Source organism: Semicossyphus pulcher, unplaced genomic scaffold, assembly GCF_022749685.1.
Source record: "Semicossyphus pulcher isolate SPU_LCO1_2020_fin unplaced genomic scaffold, fSemPul1.0.p SCAF_9, whole genome shotgun sequence".
NCBI classification, from domain to species: Eukaryota; Metazoa; Chordata; class Actinopteri; order Labriformes; family Labridae; genus Semicossyphus; species Semicossyphus pulcher.
In genome coordinates, this window is record NW_027211770.1 from 28384583 (window position 1) to 28411193 (window position 26611).

Below are 26611 nucleotides of genomic sequence, written 5' to 3' on the forward strand. Positions count from 1 at the left end.
GATTTCTTCTGAACCTTTGGCCTCGTGCGATACTACATCTGTATTTTTCAAAGATTTTTACTGTTTAGAGAACGAGTTCAGAGAGCTCCTAATACATTTTCAGGTTTATGTAACAGCACTGTAAATCCATTTAGCCTTTGATTAAGGAAATCGATAAGGTGAATGAGGCGAGAAAGTGGAGTGTCTTACTGGGTGCCTTAACACTTCCTCCTTCTGATTATGGCTCTTTCAGACTGCTCTGCACACAAGCTGTGCACCATTGACTGACAGCTTAGCCAAAAGCACACTACTCACGATTTTAGATAACAAGCTTCGGAGGATTCCCGCAGAGGCTGGTCAGTCCTTGCAAATCAATTTTCTCAAGGTGTATGAGAGGATTGTTCTCAATTTTTGTTACCTGGGCAAAATCTTACAGGGCCAATATCATCTTCTGCAGCAGAATTGTTTTTCACACTGACACACTGAGCTGCCCGGTAAAACAAGTTATCCACTTCTGGCCACTGAGCTTCAGCGTGTCTGAATTTGTCCCACAATTGTTTTGACCAGCTGATGTCCCATTCTCAAGGCCTGGTCGTGTTAGGCCAGATTCTGACCATGAATAGCACTGCAACATTAACAGTAATAAAAATGTTACATTAATGCTTTTGGCTGCGCTGGTGTAGCTGAGGTGTAGCATGAAACACAACCCAGCAAGTGCAGTTTGTGTACACACCCAAGCATTTTAAGGGTCATCAGACACCAAGACACTGCAAAACAGCTAATTATACAATTAGACAGGATGTCACAGCTCTGGAGGATTATCACAGGGGCTATCAGTTTATCCTTGATGACTGCAGGTAAACAGCAGAATTATGCTGTTCATGCTGCAAAGTAATGAGAGCTGAGAAAGGTCTGAGATTCTAATCATAAGTCCAGATAACCAAGAGTCGAACCTGCATTTTTTCAGTTGATTATCTGCACCTTTCGTCTTTAAGCTGTGTCATTGTACACACAGAGATGCAGGAGCAACACAGCAGGCTGTACGTGTTACAAGTAGAGTTTAGGGAGCTGAGAGATGATCTGCCACTTCAGTTCAATCAGCTTGTTTTGAGGCGCTTAGCTTGTTTTTATAGGCAAGGATTCATTCAATGTTTCTTTTCCACAGGGTTTTTACCGGGAACCAAATTATCCGGAAAAGTTCTCTACTCCCCAAAATTACAGACGGAATTATTAAAACAGGTTAAAACAGAATGAGTGTCTATACAGTGTAACGTTAAACATCAGTGTCTCTCTGACACTCTCCAACAGGGCTGTGGGAGTTGTGAGCCAAGCCGAAGCTAACTTTAGACCTTGTTTGGTATCAACAAACAGGGTCGTGATCGGATCACAAGTGGACGGCCTTAACTAAAGGTCTGGACCCACGCAGGACGGATTGAGGACGCATTCAGATGTGATTTCTCAGGCCGTATTATGGAGGAGGTCTTTCTCCACATACGTCTGGCAGTGGGTACGCACATTAAGCTGAAAATGATGGTGATGTCTCTTGAAAAACTGAGAAAGACTTGGTAGGAAATGTTTTAATATCTGGCTGTCATTGGGCGCTTGGCTTGGAAAACTCTGATAACTTAGAGGTAAAACATGAGATTCATGTAGGCAGATTGAGTACTCAATCTTTGTATTTAACTGCCATATCTAATTAAGCTAACAAAGTCATCTACCAGAAATGCACTTGTCGGTTTGTGGAGGTGTCTAAGCGGTAAAAGTCAATCTAGTTTTGACGGTTTGTCTGGATATTTTTTTCTGGCGACCAAAACTAAATAAAGTACACTTAAAGATCAGCTCCAGTCATGTTTTAAGATATACAAAATGCTCTGCCTGAAATAGTAAATTGTGTCTGACGTCACCCCGTCCATTAACGGGAGTATCCTAAGTTCTGTGACGACCCTGATATGTCTTGTAGCACATGTAAAACACCACACGGAGATGTTTACAAGGTTAAAGTGGAGTTTCACTGGAGGGGGTCTTTAAAATCAGAATAATCTCACGTCCTTATGAGCCTCTTTATTTTTCTTCTCCGTCACTGCCTCGCTGCATTGCTTCAGTGCACTGCTGCCAAAGGTGCTGGCCTCTCTTTCTCAAAAACACAACTATGCAATAAGGATGATTGGAGCTTAAACATCGGGGTTTAAACTTGGCTCAGCAGAAAAGGACAGTTGAAGGATGATCTTGCAGTCCACTCTACTGTCCCAGAACTGAGCAGTTAGTCTTTAAGCTAATATGATTAAAAAACATAAAAGTCTACTTAATCCAGTCAGGAAAAGAGTCCTGGCACGCTTGGGCAGCGAGTAATGCACAGTGACATAATGATCCGACGCGTGCACAAGCCTGCTCACACGCACACTTCTGCCTGACCTGGTTACACTCTGTCGCCTCCTGAGTTCAGATCAGCATCACTACACCGACACCTTGCTGAGTTCAGCTTGGCCTCTGAAAGCTGTGGCTCCATGACCTTTGACCTCCCAGTGTAGGCTTGAAGTTTAAGTCCAGTCATTCCAAATCCCTCTCACTGTCACTTTAAGCTCACTCAAAGTGCAAAAGCTGCAGCACCTCAGCCCGCAGTTCACTTGCAGTTCAACTGATATAAACTCTTAAGGTGCCAAGCCCTGAGAGAGGCTTTTGGATTAAGTCCAAGGTGGAGATCACTTCTGTTGCCTTTATAAGTCAACTTGTAACCTGGCACAAGCTGCGTCTCCAGATCCCGAGGCTCCTGTCACAGCCATTACAAAGCTTTCCAAACTCCTAACTGCCAAATTTAAACGAAATGTTAACCATGTCACTGCCCAACCAGCTCGTGTACCTCCCAACGATGACTTGGATATGCACTGAAATGCCTCTGGAAACAGGCTTTCTAACAATTAACATGATGCTGGCATAAACAGGCATAAATATGTTAGCTTATCCTGTACTTTACTATGATTCTTCTTTGACCCTACAGGAACCAGCTAGTAGTCACAGTACGTTGGCACAAGACTTAAGACTTAAAAAGCTTCAAAGGGACGCAGACAGAACCGAAATAGAACACGCTCACATAATATGGCAACTATAAAAAGAGCAGACTAAGATTGATCGCCTGCTGCACAGGGATCCATTTGCTGAGTTCTGTGTCTTAGAAGCTGTTTAGAATATTAAGATAGTAAATGTTTTCTTATAATTGGCTGGTTTAAAGGCCCCATATTTGTTACTTTCCTGCCATTTTATTTGTTTTGATATCTTAAAGTAGAAAGGTTTGTTGTTCTGAGAACCAAAAACATCTTAATAAACTTTATTCTGTCCTCTCTCGTGCTTCTCCCTTTAACTCTAGCACAAACAGTTCATTTTGTTTGATCAGCAGCGTCTTTAAGAAACCTAAATTGTATTGTTCCCTAATTGAAGAAACGTTCAGTGCTGAAGTTAGCTACACAGATCATTTCAAACTCAAAAGATCTGATATTTCAGAACAACTAAAAAGCATGTCCTCTACATTTTTCTGTCTTGTAACTTGTAACTTTCTAGCTCAGAGGCAGAATGACTGATTGGTGTTGTATTGTAACAGATGGTGTTGTATATGGCGGCTGTGGCTCAGTTGGAGAGTCGGTCGTCTCTCAATCGGAAGGTTGGGGGTTCGATCCCTGACTGCTACAGTCACATGTCGAAGTGTCCTCGGGAAAGACACTGAACCCCAAATAGTTCCTGAATCGGGTATGAATGGGCACATATCCTGAGTGGAGATTGGCACTTTACCATCAATGTGTGAATGGGTGAATGTGACGTGTCGTGTACAAGCGCTTTGAGTGGTCAGAAGACTAGATAAGGGCTGTATAAGTACAGTCCATTTACCATTTAATACAGACGAGGGAATCTCATGAGACAAAGCAGAGTAGTACTCTTGATGTTTGTATGAAAGACAAGTACAATGCTTGGATTAACTACCTTTGGTAGGACTAATATTACCAAAGAAAAGAGAGAATAGTTTTTTATTAAATACAGTACCAGTGGAAATGCTCTCAAGGTTATATAACTCTTGCTGCTTGTACCTGCATTAGTAAATAATGAGACTTTCCCAAACATGTGTTATTCTCATTCTGCACTCACAGACTTATTAGCATGCTGAGCCCAGCGATGACACCCTGGTGCTTGATCCAGACACCATTTATTTTTGTCCATCCAGCCAGGAATAAAGTCCGGCTGAGCCACCGTAGACCAAATGTATTCCTCTCGGCAGGTGTTTGGCCCCTGAAGCTTTCTGTGAACCTTTTGGCTCCAGGAATCCCCAGCCTGATTTCTGACCTGTTACACCTCCTGCATCCCAATCTGCTCCCAGGCGATGGGGACGGTCTAATCCCTGGGTGCTCTAATAAACAACTATGGAGGCTCTATGATAAGGATGGAGTGACGGACCCTTTGATGTACTTAACTAGCCTTAACAGACACTGACCTTGGCAGCAAACTGTCTACATGTTGTGACACTGAAAACAGCTTAATCTTGGAACAGGCTCTCAGTGTGTTTCTCTTATTATCACTAATATGGGCCGTCATGCACCAACAAATCTGGTCACTGCAGCACTGCTCAAGTTCACAGGTCCTCAGCAAGATATTTGCCCTTAAGCTTTCCCCTTTATGGCTTCCCAGAGACGCTGCTTTCCCTCCTCCTTCACCACATACTGCTAAGATGAGGCCGAGGCCCCCTGAGCCACCCTGTGATATTAAGTCATGGTAAAGGTCAGCGCATCAGAGGTCCCTTATAGGCATAAATATAGGGACTATATGAGTAATGTCATATATATAGGGCATAGCAGGGGACTTATTGAGAGATTTCCCCTGGCTGCGCCATGACCTTTGGCACAGTGTTGGTGGGAGTAGCAGTAAAAGAAATTACAGTGTTGTGTTGATTAGGGCTGTCCCAGGTTGAAGATTTTCCTTGTCGACTTACTTGTCGTTATTTGAAACCATTGACCGACTAGCTGCTGCATGTTTAAGCTGCATGTTATTGGGCTTTGTAATATGGTTTTAGTTCAAGGGCTGAAAAATAATGTTATAAGAAGAATTGCTCATTAGGTCATGTTTTTGTTTTCTTCACAATAATGTTGCTATTTCCTGTTTTATTTTGAAACTTACCCCTGTCTCTTGCTGTGTTCGAAATCAGATACTATATACTAGATACTGCATACTGCGTTCGGCGGTAGTATGTAGTACGGAGCCATTTTTTATTGCAATTTATTTGTAGTATGCAACACCAGGCGCCAGTTTCCAGTTTTGGAAAGCGGAAGTAAACAACAGCCTGCCAGTAGCAAAAAGCTGCTTCTTTAGCGATAGCGCCCCCTTCTGCTCTTCTGCTGGGGTCTGCCATTTCAACTGCCGTTGTGACGTTCCAGCGCTTTGCATTGTGGGACACAGTAGGCGAGGCAGACTGGTTCGTTACATACTGGAGATTTTTATCGAATCAGTACGACATTCGGGTATTTCTGGCATACTGCACATTTTGCTTTTGTTTGCATACTGCATACTACATTATAGCCAAATCAGTACGTACTGCTAGTATAGTATTGCATTTCGAACACAGCACTTGTTCCCAGTGTCTCCTGCCTCATGTGTCACCCCGCCCTAATTAGTACCGCCTGTGTCTTGTTACCCCTGATTACCTGTGCATATATACCTCGTGTCTCTTGCTGCCAGCTCGTGGTGTGATCCTCTGTGTCACCTCGTCCCAGCCTTTTTTCCCAGTGGTCCTGAGTTTGTTTAGTGTTCCGACCTAAGCCTGTTTTATATTTCTGCCTCTGCCTGCTGCTTTGGATTTGTTTGCCTTTTTTGGATTGATTGACTGTGTACCGAACCTTGGATCGTTCATTAAATACTCTGCCATGCTTTTTAAATAACCTCTCTGTGTTGAGTTGTAAATTTGAGTCCTTGCCAGTATAATTGTGAACATCTTGCGTTGTTACAAAGAAATATTGAACCTTAATATTTAGGCTTTTAAATATAAATTGTACAAGCGCACACACAAGCAAGCCTCCTGTGAACAAAAGGCAAGAGCAGTATTGATTCTTAATGTGTCAGAAAAACAAGCCTCCCCTGCTTCAGTCCTCCAAACTGTAGTTGGACGAGCTCTGGTTTATTCAGTTGTCACCTGGCACGAAACTGCTAACTAGTTCAGTACCTAACTACCGAAAGATGTTTGCTGGACATCGTGGTAATGCTGCATAGAACGGACGCTTTAATCGCTTAGCTCAGTGAACAAAATACACTGCACTTTTAACAACAGCTGCACTTGAACGGAGCTTATCTGGACAGTTTTTGCTCACTACTGTAACTCAACAATACATGGACAGCATGTGCTTCACTGTGTAGGTGGGGCATCCTTACGATTACAACAGGCCTACTTTACATGCACACATACCTAAAAGGCCATCTTCCTTTAAGGAAAAGGCTCAGACGGTAACGTAACACAATGCTCTATGACAGGGGTATCTTGGAGCCCCCCCTGCTTGTATCTAAGAAAGGCTGAGCCCCCGCACACAAGTACACCAAAACAACGATTCATTCCAAATCTTAACACCAATCAGCCTATAGATCTTTGTCGTTTAAGTTTATCAAAGCTATCTTTAGTTATTATATAACACCCCTTTTAGTTAAATTAAAATATATGGATTTAAGCATTTCTGCATGCATGTATGAATGTTGGGAACAACTGCTCTATCAGACGCACAGACAACAGAAAATTCCTTCCAAATAACCGACCAGTGAAAACTTGTTTTACTAAGTTTCCTTTTATCCGCCAACAGCTGTGAGGGGGCAGCGCTCGCGTTGAAACCGTTTAAACACTTGTGTGATGGGATTGAAAACGCTTGATGTCAAATTAGACAATCTTTATGATGGCAGATCTACACAATTCCAGCCACTCTCTTCGCCCCCTCACACTCAGTCGTGATTATATTGGACATGACAACACACTAATTAGATCCTCTTGTGACTGACTGCAATAATTGCAGGGAACTAATAGAATCAGGAGTTTGTCAGTTGGATGTTACTTGCTTGTTGTTCTGCTTTCTGTCTTCCATGCAAACAACCTCGACTTAAATCATTTAAATGATATGTAATGTAAAAACGTTTTAGATCTTTTCTTGATACATTATTCTCTGTAGTTCACAATCCTTTAATTGTGACATGCTGCAGCTGTGAAAAACAGAACTCATTAAGTAAGAAGTGTTCAGATCAGCGCTCAAATATTCTGCATAATCTTCCCTCGGAACATTCGTTAAACGATGAAAGAGGCAATCTAAAAAATTAGCAGTACCAAAAAAAGCTCGGATCAACAAGCACTTTTAATGATGATCCCATTTTTCTGATGATGTCGGTGGATTACAGAGATAGCAGTGGCACAGTTTGCCTGATCTCCATCATAGCCGAGGGCATTGTGTCAGCTGCCGAGTCGTGGAAGGACCCCGTCTCCTCCTTGATCGAGATTAAAAGTGATGATGGCTGAGATGGCACAGAAAATGAAGGAGGGAGTGGCAGAGGGAACACGAGGATAAAGGAGAGATTTAATGATATCTTTCAGAATCCCATGTACCAACACCAAGCTGCATGAATGTGCTTTTTTGTTTTTGTGTGCACCTCAAGGAACATTTCTTTTTCCGAGCTCAATGACGCTTGAAGATGAATGCTTCGATGCGCGCACACACGCACAAACACACACTCACATAGGTGTAAAAATACATACCAACACACAACCCCATCCTTACGGCGTGCTCTTGTCACACCCACACTCAGATTAACTGACGCATATCTGAATCTGTGACTCACACACAGAGACTAACACCATGTTTATATATGCACAACACTGATGTATTCATTTGAACATCTCCGCATTCTATTTCACAGCAATTTCACAACGAGTTTCTGAGCCCGGATTTCTTTGCTTGAAGTATTTTGGATCTAAGATAAGACCTTACAACGAGGAGACAAATGATTCTGACAGGAGTGAGCTTCCTTATGTGAAAGTCAGTCTGAAGAAAGAGTCTCTGGCCTGCATGGGAGGAGCTTTCATACGTGCACAAACAAATCCTTCGCTTCAGATGAATATTTAACAGAACAAAAAGTTATTCTTGCATCTACAGTACCCCGATGTGCTACAGTATAGTTCTCACTTGAAGCTAAGAAGTCAAGTCTGGAGAGGGAACTCATCTGATTTTCTACATTATGTAAAACACCTCCAGGTTTGTGCACCTCTGAGCTTTGATGCAGATTCCTGTCAGAGCTGCTTTCAACATCAGGGGTCAAAGGTCACACTGGAAAACATTGAGTTTTGTTCAAATTGTGAATAAATAGACTTTTCTCACTCGCCTCTAGTGTTTCGGTTCTATACGTAATGTGTGTGATGTGTGGGTGTGTTTGAAACAGTGAGTGCTACAGCTCCTCATAACCAAGCAGAGTTCATGAGAAGTGAAGGACATTCTTGATCTAATTAGATTTTCTTTTTACAGTTAAAGACATGTCTGAATGGGTTTCTAACTAATGAATATGTCAAAGAAAAATCCACTTAAAATAGGTGAGGTACAGTGTGTCAGGTACTCAGATAGAGAGGAGTATTATCAGGTTTTTATTGATATAACTACTGCTATTGATACTCTCTATTGGTTCTGTGTTTTGTCAATACTGTACCAGGTTCTTTTCCATTACAAAATAATTGCTCTTTCAAACATATTCTATTTGAGCAGAAGAATCGACTCTATATTAAATATGTTGTTTCAAGGGCAGGAAAGTCCCGATGTCAGTTGAAAGAAACCTAAAATGAATACTACTTCTGACATCATAACACTGAGACACACAGACATCAGTCAGCAGTGTTAACTCGTTACAAAGTAATCCGTGAGAGTACTCCAGAGTATTTCTCTTTTCCTTTTGTCGCCACAAAATAAGAAAATCCCCAAAGCACTGCTTCTGTTTCTCTCCTCCTTCTTAGCAAGTAGCTGCGTACCAGCAGAAGGTAAACACAGCTGTGTCAGTGTGCATGCGTTCCGAGCTAATTCAGCTAGCGAGCTGTCAGAGAGGACAGCGTTCACTTTGTGGAAATATTCTCATTATTCTGAATGTGTGGGTGAAAGGGACGAGAACAACATGACGGTGAAATGTAAGCTGTGTCTGGAGGCTAAGTGCTCGTCAGCTGTGAAGAGCTCGACTTCAAATGTGAAGAAGCATCTGCAGCTAAACACAGCTCCACAACACTGGTGGGACTAAGAGCCTGTGATGTTGTCATGGAAACAGCTGTGTCTAATACTGTATACCTCTGCCCACTTCACTGTCAGATTGTTAGCATAATAAAGAGCTGTAAAGGTTATACTGCATCTGTCATTACTGTTAGTAGGCTGCAGAGTTACAGATTATGGGCTGTAAACGAGGCTGTGCAATGACGGGAGAGTCGATACATTCAAAGGTAGACGTGAAGCAGGCCACACGCCGCCCTGACAATAGAACACACGTGTGTAACGAGTCGCAAAGGGGGGTTAATTTTTTGTTAACACAAAAGAAATCTAACACGTTACTTTTCCCAGTCGGTAACGCAGTAATGTAACGAGTTACTTTTAAAAGTAACGTTACCCAACACTGTCTGTCAGTATCAGTCCTTCACCCTGTCCTCTCCTCTCCTCCCTCTGCTGATGTGATTCACTGCCTGCAGGGAAGCTGGTTCGTCTCAGCCAGCAACCAAGTTTACAAGAATGGACCAAATTTTAAGCTAAAAAGTTTTACTGCATACAAACTTTTTCACTTTTGCTTTTTGGTAAAAAAATCTTATAAACTGAGCAGAGTGAAATCTCCTTTTTCTGCATGTTTATACCGTAATGAGTGTTGTTGTTGTCAACTCGACTACTCTTTGATTCATCTTCACCTGGCTCGCTTCACTGTCTCCAGCGTGGCCTCTCTGCTCTGCTGTTCACTGATTTCACTCTGTGTGAAGTGAGCACAGAGAGCTGGGGAGAGGCTGCAGTGTGATAATAAATGACACCAAAATGTTAGAAAATACTGATAAAAGAGGCGTCAATGTCGCAGCTTATTAATAAGACAAACTTTGATCATCTGGTCCCTGGGCCCTTCCAATACTTGATTTCTGTCCATCCCTATCCAAAGGCTTATTTAATGAAACAATGTTAACTTTGTGACAGTTTTATGGCGATAATAATGTGAGATAATTTTACACAGGTATAACTATCTCTAAATATTCAGAGCATGTCAGCAAAAGGTCATTTTTGCAATTCCAGTTAAATCCCCAAAACAAAGAGACAAAGAGTCAAACTCAAACAATTACCATACTAGTACCAATGTAGTTGCAATTCCCTTAATACAGCACTGACATGTCAAAACTGCAACGATCCACACAGCTGTTATTATACAGAAATATGTTTATGTAATTTTAGCCGAACCAACACAAAGCAGCAAACTAGGCAGCCGCAGTAAAAGACACACACACACACGACCTCACCATGACTGTTGCAGCGTAGTGTCTCCACCAGCCTGTTGTCCTGGTCGTAGCACACCATGGCCTGGTAGCGGTAGCCCTGTCCACATTCCTTGATGTCTCCCTGGACCTTCAGCCCCAGGACGCTCTCCACTCTGCCTCCCTCGGGCAGGATGCAGTCTGACCAGTTCCCCACCGGCTGGGCATTGTACTTGTCACAGGGGCAGTACTGGGTCTCACTCAGAGGGTACATTTGGGTGTTCTTGCACTTGTCTTTCTTCTTGCTCCTCCCTGAGGACAGCAGAGGGACAGAGATGAGCAGACTTGCCGAGGGAGAGGTGACTCCACATGGTGTTTGTGGATTTCTGTCTCTGTTCGGCTGGAGCAGCTTTCAATCTGAACATACTCAAGGCTACTGTCAGGGCCTTGTTTGGGATGGGATAGTGTACTCACTAAAAAAAGAGGCTGAATGACAGAGTTGCTGCCCCGACTCCCACATGCGCCAGGCGACAGCAACTCCTGATGATGATAACGCTGGCAAAATAGTTTCCAGCAGAGGACTCGTTTCCTGAAACAGCTTGATGTTTTTTATCCTCAGACATGCCAGGCATCGTTAATCATAGATCACTGTGCATACAACTTTTTTCATTAGGAGTTGCTTCCCATGAAAATAAGTAGGCATATCTTTGATAGCTCTCGTCTTGACCTGTAGTTGCCTGTGTGTGCATCAAGCTGGTCTGTCTGCAAATGCTGTTTGTTTTGCATTTGAATAATTCAGTTAAGTTTTGCCAAAGTTTAATCAACAGACCGCAGCTGCTTGTTGCTAATTGCATTTAAGCAACAAACTGTGACCAACAGGCTGCAGCAAAGTATACGTTTTGCTCAACATAATGATACACTTTACTTCCCACTTTAATGAATCTGCATGTGTGTTGTTTTGGTGTCAGGGTTTAAATACTTTTCCCATTTCACAACTCACATTTACAGACTTTTCAGACCATATTGACATCAGAGTACAAGAAGCTTGAAGTTTATTATGTTAAAGTGATAATCTTGAAGATTTTCATTTAAATAAATGTCTGTTAAGTCTCGATCTATCGCCAAATGTAGTAACACAATGGTGATTGAGCCTATGGTCCACTGATAGAAGCCTTTGCATTTGCAGTATATAGTATTATTATGGACTGGGTGTCTGCTGCGACTTCACAAGCAGCGCCCCGTTAGTGACACGTTTGGTCTGCCAGAGAGGGTAGGCGGAGCTAAGCGGCTGCTTTTCCGCTCTCTGCAAGTGTTGCGAGTAAACAGTAATCTACTATGGCTGAACAAACAAAGAAAAGATGGATGACTACAGATACAACTTCAACAAGAAGTGAAAATCCAAAGAAAAAGAAACTAATTTGAAGAGACTGACCAAAGAGAACAAAACTGTCGAGATTATAACTTCCATAAATGGTGTTTAAATCAAACTGTTAAATAATGTGTGTTATAAAATGCTACCCGGCTTTATATTTGGGATTGTCAAGCCAGCCCTTCAAAACTTGCATTTACCTTTTCAAGATACTGAGTGCGCACTTCTAATTAGAAGTCAAATGCTCACTGTTCGAAGCCCAAGGAAGAGGTGAACTCACCTGTGCTTCCTATAATTGTATAATTTTCTCTTTAATTCTGGGAATTCTAAAAACTAGGGAAGAAATAAAACTGACAAATCATAATTAAAGACTTCAGCATGAAAGTTGTTTGCATTCAGTGGTTTAGAAGGAAAAAGGTTTAGAAAAGGTAGTTCTGAGAACACAACAAAGTCAGCATATACTGTTGTAGTGTTCTGACCGGACCTGAACTTATATCGAAATATATTTTGCTTTTTTTTCCCTGTTTTCGCTGTTTATATTTTATCTTCACTTTGCTTTTTAATGTCCTGTTTTATAATGTGTTTCTTTGCTTTTGTTGCCTTGTGTAAAGCACTTTGTGTGCTGTATAAATAAACTTGCTTGCCTTTAAATATTGAATAAACACAATCATATAATTGTTTGTGAGTCTCTTTTATCAAAAAGAAACTGAAATCAGTTTTAATTTAAAGTCTGATGTGCAGCCGTGTTTTTACACAGTGTGCATTGAAAGACGATGAAAGCAGCCATAAAAAAAAGAGAGCCTGTTTACTTTCCTGACAACTACATCACTGCATGACTCATAAAAGCTCAGACAAGATTAATATTTGCTTATTTAAGATGCTTTGAATATATTCTGTTGTAAAGAAGACAGAATTGAGGCAACGGTCTGAAAACACAAATACTCATCCATACGCTGTTCTTTTTTCTTTACTTATTCAGACCTGAAAATGACTTTAATCAAACTCTAATCTTTTCCATACTGCGGAGGAACCCTGTGGTATTGTTGTCTGATTGAGAAGACAAATAGGACGACGCTACGGAACACATAAAAAGAAAGTTAGGGCAAAACTTGAAAATCAGGTCCCTCTCCACCACAATTAAAGCTAAGAACGATTACACCACCTCTTCGAACAGTGTTTGTCTGCACTGCACAAACTCTGGGGTTTCACATCTACTATCTGGTCGGTAAAAGTTGACTTTCCCCCACTAGTAACCTCTTAATGCATCGCACCACTCTTGTTTGTCATTTTGCTTTTATGGCTGTGATGCACAGGGCGGCTCTCTGGGGACTCTCTGATGGATAACAAAGGCTGAGGAGTTATTTCAGATTTGTTGCTTCAATCCCACTGGAGCATTTAGCTGGCAAGAACTATCTGAGCAGATTTACGACCTGTTGTTTCTTTTTACTGCTTGTGTCTTGGAGCGTTACCATCAACATTACGCCCTAAATTGCCTGATACTTCACCAACACTTTAACTACAGTGTAAGGAAGCTCACCAGAAACAGCAGCCCATTGTCCGTGCTGCGCCGCTCTCTGTGCTCACCTATCAATGCTCTCTTTCTGGTGCGGACCCCCACACAGTCAGCTGTGCAGGACGAGAACTTGGACCAGTTGGTCAGCTGGCAGTCATCCTGGCAGGGGAGCTGACAGTGCTGAGTGATGGTGGGCATGGCCTTGGCGAATCTGAGGCACTCGCTGATGTCGGCCTGCGTCCCGTCCAGCTGGCGACAGGACACAGCTGGAAGGATTAGAGGAAGAGGGGTCAGAAAGGCCTCATTAAGACGTGAATGTGTTTTTTATTGTTTCAACTGACTGATAGGTTGTCAAAGTGAGTATGGGTGCATGTAATGGATTTTATTCAGCGGATACCCATAACTACGTGCTTCGCATGGCTGATACTGCAACTACTACATACATTCCCATTGTGATACTCGAAAACTTGTCGTTTAACACAACTGAGAGTAAGAAATGCTTAAATAAAGTGAGCAAAGACGTTACATTTAATATTCCACATCCATCTGAACCTTTGTGAAACTTTAATTGACAATTGCAATTATGTTGTCCTCCTGTGAAACTGCAAACAAAGTCCCTTGTTGTCACAGTATTCTTTCCAATTAAGTCAGAGCGCACTTTGCAGGACAGATTATCTGACAGCTTAGTTTCTTATTTACTGAAGGATTTTTTTTTTGCTCTATCCTCTGCAAAATATAGAGCAGACGATACAGCTGCATATCAGACAGCATAAAGAAGGTGGGATAGGGTGGGTCAGGTGGGTGGGAAAGGCTGGGTCAGGTGGGTGGGTATGGTGTGTGGGTATGGTGGGGGGTATGGTGGGTGGGTATGGTGGGTGAGATAGGGTGGGTAAGGTGGGTGGGATAGGGTGGGCCGTGGAGAAAGTTGTACAAACAGCTTGTGGTTTCGCCCATTCTACATTCCTACAACACCCAGCATGCATTGCGCCCCTCCCTCTGAAAGGAACGGCCCAGCAAGAGACGCTGGAGTAAAATACTACCGTTTTGCTGCAGGCGATGACGCGAATATACCGGTGGATTGCCTAAAAGAAATCTTCAGGTCTGCAGTCTACATTTCAAACCTGACGATTTTGAACGAGACATGACATCGGAGGCGGGCGTCCTAGATTTTCCGTAGTCTGGCAGAGGTTTTCCAGGGTCCACTGGAGAAGCGTAAAGCGTCCTCCAAAGGCACAGAGCCAAAGTGCATTTTTTTTCCTACCATAATGGCAATAGCTCCCCATAATAGCATGATAGGACCAAGGTTAAAAATCGGCGAACTGGCCCTTTAAGCAATAGATCCATATACTTCTCCCCTCACTGGTAAGCAACATTACATCACATGAAGTTTTAAACAGGGGTTCTAAATAGTTAATGAAGAATATATCGTAACTGCATTATTCAGATCAGACCTCATGGGGGCTAAAGAACAATTCCAAGCAGAGCAGACACTGAAGTGCGTCCCTACCTCAGTTGGTTTGAAGTCCACAACTCAATTTGTGTTGGCTTACATCATCCCACTCTTTGTTCTTTCAATAAAGCGTATTACTTGTGTTGCTGCAATATTTCATTTTCCTGTGATGCAGACGTTCTGCAGGGCTGTACCTACAGAGAAATCAATCTCTCAGCACATTTCTGCTGAACCCCCGTGGGCACTGCTATTGGTTTGGAAAGCCTCCGTCTGCCGGTGTGTGAGGTCAGGTCTTATCTTGTGTGTGTGTGTGTTTGCAATGGGCGAGAAAGAGAGAGAGGCACATGCTCTCAGTTGTTCCATGTGTTTAATAGTGCTTTCAGAGTGTTTTCCCTCTTAAAGTGGAGCCTCTGTCCATGTAAAGAATACAAAACACCGTCAGAAAACACAGAGCAGAGAAGACAGTGAGTCTTATTTGGTTTAAGTCACTCACGAACAGATTTCTGCCATTTAGAGGCGTCAGAGGGGAGGAGAGGAGCGCAGGAGGGCCTGGACTTCAGGTGTCACATTGTATCAAGTCAGAGAAAAGCTGCACAGAATGTGGAACAGTACGGTGAGCAAGCCTAAAGTGGACCTCAAAGCATTTTCATGAATAAATTGATTCTTCCGTCCATTACTGTAAGCTATTGGAGAAGAAACAGAAATATAAGCACTAATAATGGCCTTCTATAGGCGCAGGAACATAATGAAATTGATCATTCTGCGTGACCCCCTGAAATTGGATTTTTATGAAAGCCTCCCAGGACTACATGGTACATCCATCCTCTATAAAAAGGCAAGAGGAAATATGCACTAAAGAGGGAGAGTCACAACTCCAATAAAATACTTGTCACTTGTGCGTGGAGACCATACGAAGAGGAAGCTGCGCTGTCATAAGCTATAGGCAAGGTGCAGCATCTCCTCCTAAATTTCAACAAGAGACATTCGATTAAAATTGCATGACAAGAGCCTGAGGTGAAAAAAAGCCAGCAGTGAAACAATCCAAACTGTCAAACAAGTCTCCAGAGGCTCACGGTGAGTTGTGAACACATTTCCTTCCCAAACTCAGGAGGATTATAAAAAAAAAAGAAACCTAAAAAAATAAAGAAAAAAAGACTGTTGTTTATGTTTTTAGGGGTGTCAGCTTCAGTTTGTGTCACGTCTCTTTTAAGTGGGATGATTCGATGTTAGCTCTGAGAAAATTGGGTCTTTTCTTTAAAGCTTGGCACATCCTCCTGCTGGCTCACGGCCGGGCTCCAGATGCACCGCAATGAGCAAAGATTTAATTCACGGCGATTAGGAATGGTTCAATTAAGATGCAGGGGGAAGGGAGATGCAGAGATCAGTTTCCATACCTCTGGTTTGAAGTCCAGGTCCACAGGTCTCCTGCGCTCCGACACTGTTCTGCCTGAGAAACCAGGGGACCAGCTGGCACTTCCTCCACTTGTGGGTTTTCCATCTGGAATACATTAGGACAGTGTAGCCATTTTATAGTTTTATAATACACCATTATTGCACTGTCATAAAAGACAGTTAGTAGAGTGCTATAGACACTATTTAAACTATCTGAGGATAATATATAATGGTGATTTTTCAGACCAATATTGCGATTTAAATTGCAGTTCTATTCTATAAAGTAGCTGAACTGTTTGTGTATTTTGCAAAGTAATAAATAAGATTTAATTGTGGGTATCATTATCACAAGCTTATCTTCTTACTACATCAATAGATCGAGATGAAATGATGCGGTTGCTTATCGTTAATCATTTCCAACTTGGAAGTCAGTCAGTGGAAAACTGTTTTTAGACATTTTGACGAAATTCTCTCGAATCTGAGGTGCTGGTTTAGCTCAGTCCGTAGAGCAGGCGCCCCGATGTACAGAGGCTACAGTCGAAGGCTCGACTCCCGGTCTGACGATCATTTGGTGCATGTCATCCCCCACTCTCTTCACCCCACATTTCCTGTCTCTCTTTAGCTGTCCTATAAATAAAGGCAAAAGCCCAAAAAATATCATCTTTAAAAAAAAGAAATTAGACATATACTTATTATTAGTATACTGGCCTCTACACGACAGTGGTGCTACAAACTTAAAATAGCCTTTTGACTTAGAGGTTGATTCTGAAACAACATTTGAACCTCAGTTGAGTCACCATATAGCTACAGTAGGTATGACTTACAACAGCTCTATAATACAAAGCAAATGAGTTAAATGATGCAGTAAGTATTTTCTTTGTTATCAAAACACCATACTGTATATTATTCACTGTTATATCACTAAATTAATTAGCCCAACAGCCTTTGTAGATTGTACTGATTGTCATGCTTGTCAACAACAGAGAGAACAACAGCGCATGTATTAATGCAAAAACACATATAGCAGATAACAAGTAATTCAACATAAAACAAGCACTTGTTGTGATAGAAAAGATGAGTTTAGGGATTCATTTTTCTTTTTGGGAGTGCGATGGAGAGCCATCCAGGCAACACAGGCGACAAATCTAGGAAGACAAGGTCTGAGCCAAAGAAACAGATATAACTTAAGTAGAGGTGTACAGCTGTAGTTGTTTATGTCTAATCGTGTCTATGTGGTTTATACCAGAAGTCATAGTAAATCTGGGAAATGTTGTATTCCAATCATCAGCAACGTTTAGTTGAGAGATATTGTTCTTCAAACGTGTAATTTGGGCCTCCATTAATATACATATATATATGTTTTTTAGGATTATTTTGGGCTTTTTGCCTTTATTATAAAGGCAAAAAGCCGACAGCTGAAGAGAGTGGGGGATAACATGCAGCAAATGATTGTCAGACTGAGCCTGCGATCAGTGTGTTGACTCTACCAACTGAGCTAAACCAGCGCTCCTCCTAAAAAAGACATTTTTAAGCCTATAAAAAAAAAAACTCAAGTTCCTGAAACTTAGTCAACACAAGCTATAAAAAAACACAGCATAGGCAAAGTTGTGCAAAACCTCCTTCTGACATCAGCATTAAAGATCCTGGCAGAACTTTTACCTGAATCCTGGACAGACTTTGGGGAGCTCACAGTCCTGCTCCTCCTCCAGCACCTCCGGACAGTCCTGTCCTCCGTTGGACGGCTGCTGGATGATCAGACGTTTCCTTGATTGCTTTCTCTTCACGGCGTTACCAGCTGAACAGACACAGACAATGATTGAATTAGAATAAGAAATGTCTGCATGGGAAAGTGATGAGGAACATGTCAAAGCGATAAGCTAGGCTGCTCTGCTAATAGTCCTTGAAGAATGGACTTGGAGAGCACTACTGCCAAATGTAATTGGACAGCTATCGTAGGACAAGACGCACGTCTGATTGCTGATATCAAGCCCACAACGATGACGTGAAATATCCCATTAGACCTTGGAAATGACCCAGGTTAAATGTACGGTATTTACATGTGTGGAGATGCCCTCGAGTAGTTCATTAGGATGAAACGAGCCTCCGGATAGTCCTGCTTTAAACCTCTGTGTGTGGGCGGTGTTTGTCATTCTCTGCACAAGGTGAACATATCAACAGCATCAGAATTAAAATGCACTGCCATCGGTACGGCACGCGCAGAGTGAGGTGATTTATGCTGCCGAGTCACATGAAGAGGTCATCAAAATATGGACGGTAATGATTTTCAGTCATAAATCAATTTAATGTGTGTGTGTGCGCCGCTTCTCGACAGCTCGGGCAACGGCTGCCTGACAGAGGTGACCTCATCTGAACAATGTTTTTCTTTCACTGCACGAAAACAACAACAACAACAACAACAAGCGATGAACTTCCCCGACACCTGTAGTCACGGGCGAATCGGCCTGCCGGGTCGGCCCAAAAGGTTGTCTTACACGCCAATCTGTCAAATTAATTATGTGAAACGCGACGTGAGAGCATGTCTGCAGTGCATGTGGTGGTTAATGCTTGTGCTTCGGTGCAGAGGCTCCCACCTCTGTAGTTTTTCCACACGGTTAATTTAAGATTGCTTCTGTGTAGACTTCTAGGCTGGATTAGAATCATAGCAATACTTACTACCTGATTTTATTGTTTATTATCATGTTATGATTTATCATGTTATGATTTGCTATTGTAGCCTACAACCACGTCTACAACTGCAATGCCAAAAAGGGTTAAAAACATGTGTAAAAAGCTTTTTGTTAAAAGTATAATCTCAAAGATTGTCATTTAAAGAAATGTCTGTTAAGTCTCTATCTATCGCCGTATGAGGTAAGACAATGGTGATTGAGCCTGTGGCCCACTGATGAAAGCCTTTGCATTTGCAGTATTACAGACTGGGTGTCTGGTGTGACTTTCGCGAGTTAGTGACGCGTTTTCCATCAGCCAGCAGTGGTTGGTCTGCCAGAGAGGGTAGGCGGAGCTAAGCGGCTGCTTTTCCGGTCTCTGCAAGTGTTGCGAGTAAACAGTAATCTACTATGGCTGAACAAACAAAGAAAAGATGGATGACTACAGATACAACTTCAACAAGAAGTGAAAATCCAAAGAAAAAGAAACAAATTTGACACTTAGATGAAGCAAACAGTCTAAAAAGGAAAGCGACCGTCAGCCAGGAAAATCAAGAGTTACAACCGGAGCCAACCGTGAACATCACACATGCAACACTGTCTGGATATCTGGGAAGTGTGCTCCCGCAATTACCGTTTATCACCACAGGTGACGCCAAAGAGAATGAAAGTGAGATCTTCGAGATTAGCACTTTAAAGTAAGTATTGTAAAACTACATAAGCAAGATTGAAAAGACATTCAATCAAAGTAGATCTGAAATCAATTTGCTCAAAGATCAAATCAATTAAAAACCCAAGTGTCAAAGAAGCTGTTAGCAGGCGGTTTATATTTTCTTACTTTACCTGGGTCACAAGAAACAGGACATGTCGTCCAGTCGCTGAAAGGGGTCATGATACAGTCTTTCTTGCAGGGAAGCTGACATGGTCGCACTGTGCTGGGACGAGGACCGTCGGGACACCTATAGAACAAACACACACACACACACAGCTGAGCTGTAGAGTAATACTGCTGAGAACTCTTTACACATTCAACATAACACATCAGCGAGCGGTATGAAACCTGAAAGGCAAAAAGAGTTATGCTGATGTTTAACAGGAGATTGTTTCTTAATGGATTTCTGGGGGACACTCGCCCCTCATTCTGAGTGTGACTCCTGGTAAAAACCTGTTAAGGTAAGTATCAGGCTAAAAGAAAATTGCTTTTCTTAAATCAGCAGGTGCTGAACAAAAACACTGGTTACACGCCCGAACTCATTGTGGTTCAAAATGGTCTAAGAGCCAGATAAAACCTGAACACAGGGTTTGGATTTCTGCTCATTTTAAAGCTGCACAATCATCCAAAGTCACACTCTCGTGTAACGGAGCGATGTGAGTAATGTTGTCCTGTATGCCCAAATTCAATTCTGTTGCTGTTTATAGGCACTTTACCTCCTACAGAAGCGACAATCTAAGCACAGCGGGAGCTGTAGAGCAAGAAGTGCTGGTCACAAAGTGTTTATATAAGTCACTGAACACTGAGCATAAAAATATACAGTTTGATCAATGATCTTTTATTCGAATGTTAAGAGCAATACCCACTTCCACTGATATCTTTCACAACCTCGGCCGTGGCAAATGGTCCAATCTTAGACTTTAAAAAACGGCATTTCTTACACCCCTGCTGCGTTCATTTCAGCAGTGATGTTTGTGGTGGCTGACAACACTGTTCACATTGCCATTGATCCAGTCAAAAGTTCTACAGGTTTCTCCTTGATCCATGCTACAAACTTTCACTAACTTTCAAAAAAAGAAGGACCAATATTTTCTGTAATGCTGCTGAGAAACAAAACATAAAGTCTGGAAAGCGGAACCTCTTGGCGGAGGTAATAAAAGATCATCGAACATATATCTGTGGGCTGAATGCAAGGGTGTAGAGTTGGGTAGAGACAGTAGGGACATGTCCCGACCAATAATTTTGTCCAAATTACACTTGTAGCACATTCAACCTGCGGAGGAGTCGTTTATATGAGAGAGCCGTCACTCTGACTGTCAGTGTAAACAAGGACTCCAGGCTACAGTTCAAACACTATAAAGCAGAACAACATGTCTCATAATCAAATGACCAGTTTTTGCGTCGCTTCCACTCTGTCCACATGCATGCGCACTCTCTCTCCTTCTCTCTGTCCCCGGGTGAGTGCAGTTCTTTTAAATATCATAAATATTAATTATCATCGCTGCCCTTGCGTCTTTGGTCACAGCGTAACTACTGAAATGGAAACACCTCATGTCATGAAAGCGTGCGGTAACCAAAGTTACAACCTGAGACGTGTCACCTTGAGAAGAGAACAGAGGAAGAAACAGAGATCAGATACTTCAGAACTTTCTTCTTTTTAGTCTCGAGCAGAGATGGAACCATAATCGCCTGATTGTAGTCATTTGTTTGTGAATTCATAAATCCTTCATAAAGCAGGGAGAGTGCAGTCGTCGTCCCCACCAATGTTACAATGAAAACGACGCCCTTGGCTGAATGTTCAGGCACAACTTAACTTCTTCTTTCTTGCAGGAACCTAAAAATTAAGATTTTACTTTCACACAATCCTGTTTCATGAAACCACATTTTCAGAGCTCTGAAATGCATCCTGTATTTATCCAGGTCGAGCCTCATTTAGGTTAAAATCTCTCTTTAAAGCTGGCTGAGAGAGTAGCATAAACACTGCTACGACAAAAACACAAACACAACTGTCACACACTAAAACCCAGTCAACCAAACATCCAGTTGGTTTTCAACACAAGGGCAGGGACAAAATGCCATGTATGATGCAAAAGCAGGTGCAATTTGCAGAAACAATTTTAGTGCAGAACATATCTGAAGCAATCCCAGTGACCATTGCTCCTCACTATTTGTAGCAATCAACAGGACTGCAGCGATAACTGAAATATAGATGTTTTCCCCAGCTTGTAAAACATCAAACAGGAACCTGACGACTTTCACACGTGTAGAGAGAGAGGGAATTCAACAGACATGTAGAATAGTGGCTCTTAGAAATATAAACCCTGATTTAAAGCTTTAATAAATCTCACTGTAGAGGTATGGCACACCAACCATCTGTGTATAGCTTGAGTACTGAATGTAATTATTCTCAGCACAATGTAGGGCAATAAAAACTGATGGAAAACCCTGGTAATCACATCCAGTTTATGACTGATGTATGCCATCTGGCTGACGGGACTTGAAGGATATAGAGAAGGGATGGTCATATGTCCCAGCAGGCATCACAGGAAATGTTTAGTTTAGTCAACATGAGAGTGTTTAAAAAGGATTTCTGTCTGCCGAGGAAACTGTAACACACGGAGCTCTTTACGGCTAAAGCCAGCAGACTATCCGAGCGACCTCAGGGCAGAGACTCCCTTGTTTTAACTGGATTCTGCTATCAGTGAGTGATAATCCTTTTGATGGCACAGAATACAGGGTCAGGCTGAGGTTTTTTGAACAAGGGTTATGTTTAATCTTCAGTCATTTAAGTACCTAAAGTCCCCCGTGCATGCCACTAGGCTGGGATAAATAGGTCGAGATAGACCTGCTAGAAGACATCTTGTAATCTGATCTCTGCAACACTGCGTCCCCTGTCTCGCAGCGGGATGTTGCCGCTCTGTTTCCTCATCCTATGGCTGACACAGCGATCATCTGGGTCAGGTTTAATGTTGCCAGGAATGAGCGTTCTCCTCTGGGCGTTCCACACTCGTTAGCACGGTGTTATCAGGGACGTGATAGGGATCCTCACAGGGAAAATGTAATAATGTAACAGCGACACAAGGAGAGATTTATTTTTAATACCAATAGACAGCGCTAAATCCCTCTCGAGCAGAACAAATCCTCTGGTGTCTTCACACAACTCAATGGTCCCGGGGAAAAAAACAGCTGCCTGATGGAGCAGAGGGGGGGGCGGGGTACATTTACATTTTCAGCCTTCAGCTGATGCTCACGCTCGTAAAGACGTGAATGAACAGGTGTGTAGCTGGAGGACACGCCAACAAATCCAGCTCATGAACCTGAGATTGCAGAATAACAGGAACACTTAATTTTATATACTGTACAGTGTAAAGCCACTTTAATGTGTAGAGACTGTAGAGATCAAGAGGCTCTTTATCAAGAGAAGCTGGCAGAGAAAACCGTGTGAAGACAGAAATAAACAGCGTGCAGAAATCTGCAGGATCTAAATACAACCAAAGAAAATACAGGACAGATGGAAACAGTTTGATTACAAACCCATAAAGCAGGAGGTAGATATCACACCTCCACACCTTCATGAACCACATTACTGAAGTCTCAAAACAAAATAAACACACCTTGTCATTTAGGTTTGCATCAAGTTCATTGTCTAACAGCTTGGATTTATATTGCGTGGATCATAAGTACCATGCATTGAGTTCCACAGAGAGCAGACAGTCGAGTGCATTCATCCATCCGTCCATTAACTATGCCGCTTATCCTGTTCAGGGTTGCAGGGGGGCAGGGGCCTATCCCAGCTGTCATTGGGCGAGAGGCGGGGTACACCCTGGACTGATCACCAGTCACTCACAGGGCTGACACATAGAGACAGACAACCTTTGTACCTAAGGGCAATTTAGAGTCACCAATGAACTTAACAGAGCATGTCTTTGGACTGTGGGAGGAAGCCGGAGTACCTGGAGGGAACCCACGCATGCACGGTGGAGAACATGCAAACGTCTGAAAACATCTCTCCACATCAGAGCACCGAGGCAGTATTCACAGAGGTGATTGACTCCAAGAGCTCCTTGACAAAGACGGGATTAAACCTTTGACCTGCCTCTGCCTGCTACTGAAAAGTAATGAATATCTGAGGATGAGAAACAATTTTCCGTCCGTGTCAGGTGTTGAAAGAACACGAGAGATAAACGACACAGTTCTAAAACACTTTTGCCTTTGATCCAGGCGGAACACGGTCTGAATCCTGCCTTTAGATTTCACCTTTTAGAGTCCATAAAATAATGTCCTTCCTGAGCAATATAACTTTCCTTTTTATTATGCACTATTACATTCTACCTACATCATGCCCTATCTTTAAATTGTGCAATATAAGTTTCTACTACTTTATAAATGTCAGTACTACTGTCAATTTATTTGCCACCATTACCTTTTGCTTACTTTTGTTGATAACATATTGTAATATTATTATTCTATTAGGCACAGTCTCCTTTGCATTAACCCTTATACTTTGTATTTTATATTTCACATATATTTGAGTTGTTTTTTGTAGTTCTCTAATATTATTTTATTATTATAACATTTTCTTTATCTTGACAGAAGACTAGTTGCACACATTGTTGGTTCAAATGACTAAAACAACCTGTGTTTAGATTGGGTGGGAATTGACTTCTTATGATCAAGTGAATTATGGTACATCTCTGAGCAGGGAAGGTAAAAGCAGTGGTGGACTCAGGCTGTGAGCTGGGGCAAAATAATCTAAAGGGGCACCAGCTGCATGTGGTGGGGCAACAGCATGCAGAAAGTTGTGATGCATTTAAGGCCAGACAGCTCCAAAACTGTAATTGTAATTGTTTCATCATGTGACTCAGATATATTACCTGTATCCCAATCCAGGGGCTCCATCCTTTGAAGGACGCAGTCTACGGAGGAGGCGGCATTCACAGCCTGCGTAGACCGCCAAATTAAAATGAGACGGTCTGGTCTACGGAGGATTTCCTGTTTGCGTCACCAGCTGTTCCCGCACTTACCCTTGCATCACCAAAAGCCGCTCACGTTGAAACCAGAAACTTTTACATTTTAAAGCGTATTCCTCAGCTGCCGTCTCGTTTGAATTGGCGCGAATCTTGGGAAAAGGAGGACTCATTTGCCTGCCGCATCTGAAGGAGCCTTCGAATTGGGACAGCCTTCGATGTGCCGCTGTGACGCAATCAGCCTTCAAATACGGCCTTTGAAGGCTGCAGCCCCTGGATTGGGACACAGCTAATGTGTTACCGCTACACTGTCACAAAAACATATAAGGATCTCTTGACTATTCATCATTACAGGCATGTCAGGCCAACTTATTTGCTAGCGTGTGGCAGTTTGAGAGACTGTATCATGTTTCATCTGCAACAGGGAGATCCAAGAGGCCCAGGGGAGTTGAAATAAAATCAACTGGTGCTAAAAATGACTGGACGGGGGGTCACTTCATATCTGACACCTACATTTTGATTAGCGATAGGTTTTTTTCTCTTCTCTTAACTCAAAAATCTTTCACTCTTGATTTTGTTTGCAGTAATCCCCTTTGTTGCCAACCTGTGACTTCTAAGTGCTTTAGACTTAGGGTGATGTGTTGACTCGCAGCAGGTTTCCCTCGGCAGAGAGAACCATCCCTTTTGTTCCCCTTTTAGTCTAATTATATTGTAGCTGCACTAATGATGGGTATTATCCAAATTTAGATGATTAAAATTCAATTAAATTCCAGTTTACAGGGAAAACAGGCCACGTTTGTTGCCAGTATTCTGACAGCACAATGCTTGGCTGAAAGACTCTGTCCGTGGGGGTGTAAAAGCTACTTGTAATATTGTTTTTATGCCTTTCTTATTACGTATACAGCTATTATATTGTCTTTGCTTTTTATTTTGTGGTTTGCGAGCAGAGAAAATGTTAATTTGCATGGCTATAATAGCCATACACATTTTTCTACGATATATTTTCCTCTATCTAGATCTAAAACAGTTTACTAGTGTGTTTGGCACTGTATAAATATACTAGAATCAAATCAATGAAGCCATTCAGTAATAGAATCTGTGGTTTTAACTGGCTCGCTGGTTCCAGTCAGTGTCACAATCTCATAATGATCTTTAAATGTCATGATTTGTGGCGAAGCGAGGACACGAACAACACGGCGCCGGGAGCTCGTCCCAAAGCGCTACATTAAAACGAGCAGCCAGGCTAATGCTCGTGTTTTGCTTGCTGCTATTAGCGCGTTGACTAATCTGTTCAGCGAAAGGCTGCTTTCGAAAAAGGAGCAGATGGTTGAGCAGGATGAAGAGGGGAGTTTCAAAGCAAACGAACTGTCAGTAGCTTTAAGAGAGCATACAAACACAAAAAAACATGGTCTGGTGGGAAAAGATAAGGCCTAATTAATTTCATTATCAAAATTATGGGCTACAAAACAAGAACATCATTTGTTTAATTTAGCATAAAACAGCTGCAGTTCTTCAAGGACCCTTTCAGTGGTGTCTTTGGCCTCCTTCTCGAGAGCTTTTATCGATCTATCACAGTCCCAAAAAAAAAGCAGCGAGTAAACACAGCCTCCATTAGAAAACACGGCAGGGAGATGATTGAATGGGTTTAATACTGTCGAACATCATAAACCATGAATCATTCAGTTTAGTTTCCCACAAATTCCTCTGCATCGATGTGATTACACAAACACACATTTGGTAGCAGTCAGCACACAGACTGTCGGAATCAATAAGCAGACGTTGTTGTTTTTTACCTCAAACCACAACAGCTTTCTCGATAGGATGATAGCAGCCCCAGCCTGAGGCACTGACATATTTGTCTCAGTTTTGTCCCTTGTTTCTATTGGGCTGTGACAGCCAGCGTTTATCTGTGTGTGTGTGGTTTGATTGCATGTGTGCGTCTGCGTGCCATGCACCCTGTGTGGTTCACTGCCTCAGGCTTCAGGAGGAAGACAGCTCAGATCCATCAATGAATGAGACAGGGCACATCTGCATACGCAGGGCGCAGGCGGCCATGTTTGTTTGTTCTGCCAGGATCCCTTGGGTGCACTGATCAAGA

At 42.3% G+C, this 26611-nt stretch overlaps 1 protein-coding gene across 1 annotated transcript in view; it reads right to left on the bottom strand.

Annotated features, from left to right (window-relative positions):
- thsd7ab (thrombospondin, type I, domain containing 7Ab) overlaps positions 1-26611 on the bottom strand; it is a 178888-nt gene that overhangs the window by 54247 nt on the left and 98030 nt on the right. Inside the window, exons 10-14 of the mRNA XM_069656696.1 lie at positions 19678-19793; positions 17831-17966; positions 16174-16277; positions 13401-13595; positions 10493-10759 (exon numbers count right to left, since the gene is read on the bottom strand). Coding sequence (XP_069512797.1) covers positions 10493-10759; positions 13401-13595; positions 16174-16277; positions 17831-17966; positions 19678-19793 — 818 coding nt within the window. The remainder of the gene's footprint in view (positions 1-10492; positions 10760-13400; positions 13596-16173; positions 16278-17830; positions 17967-19677; positions 19794-26611) is intronic.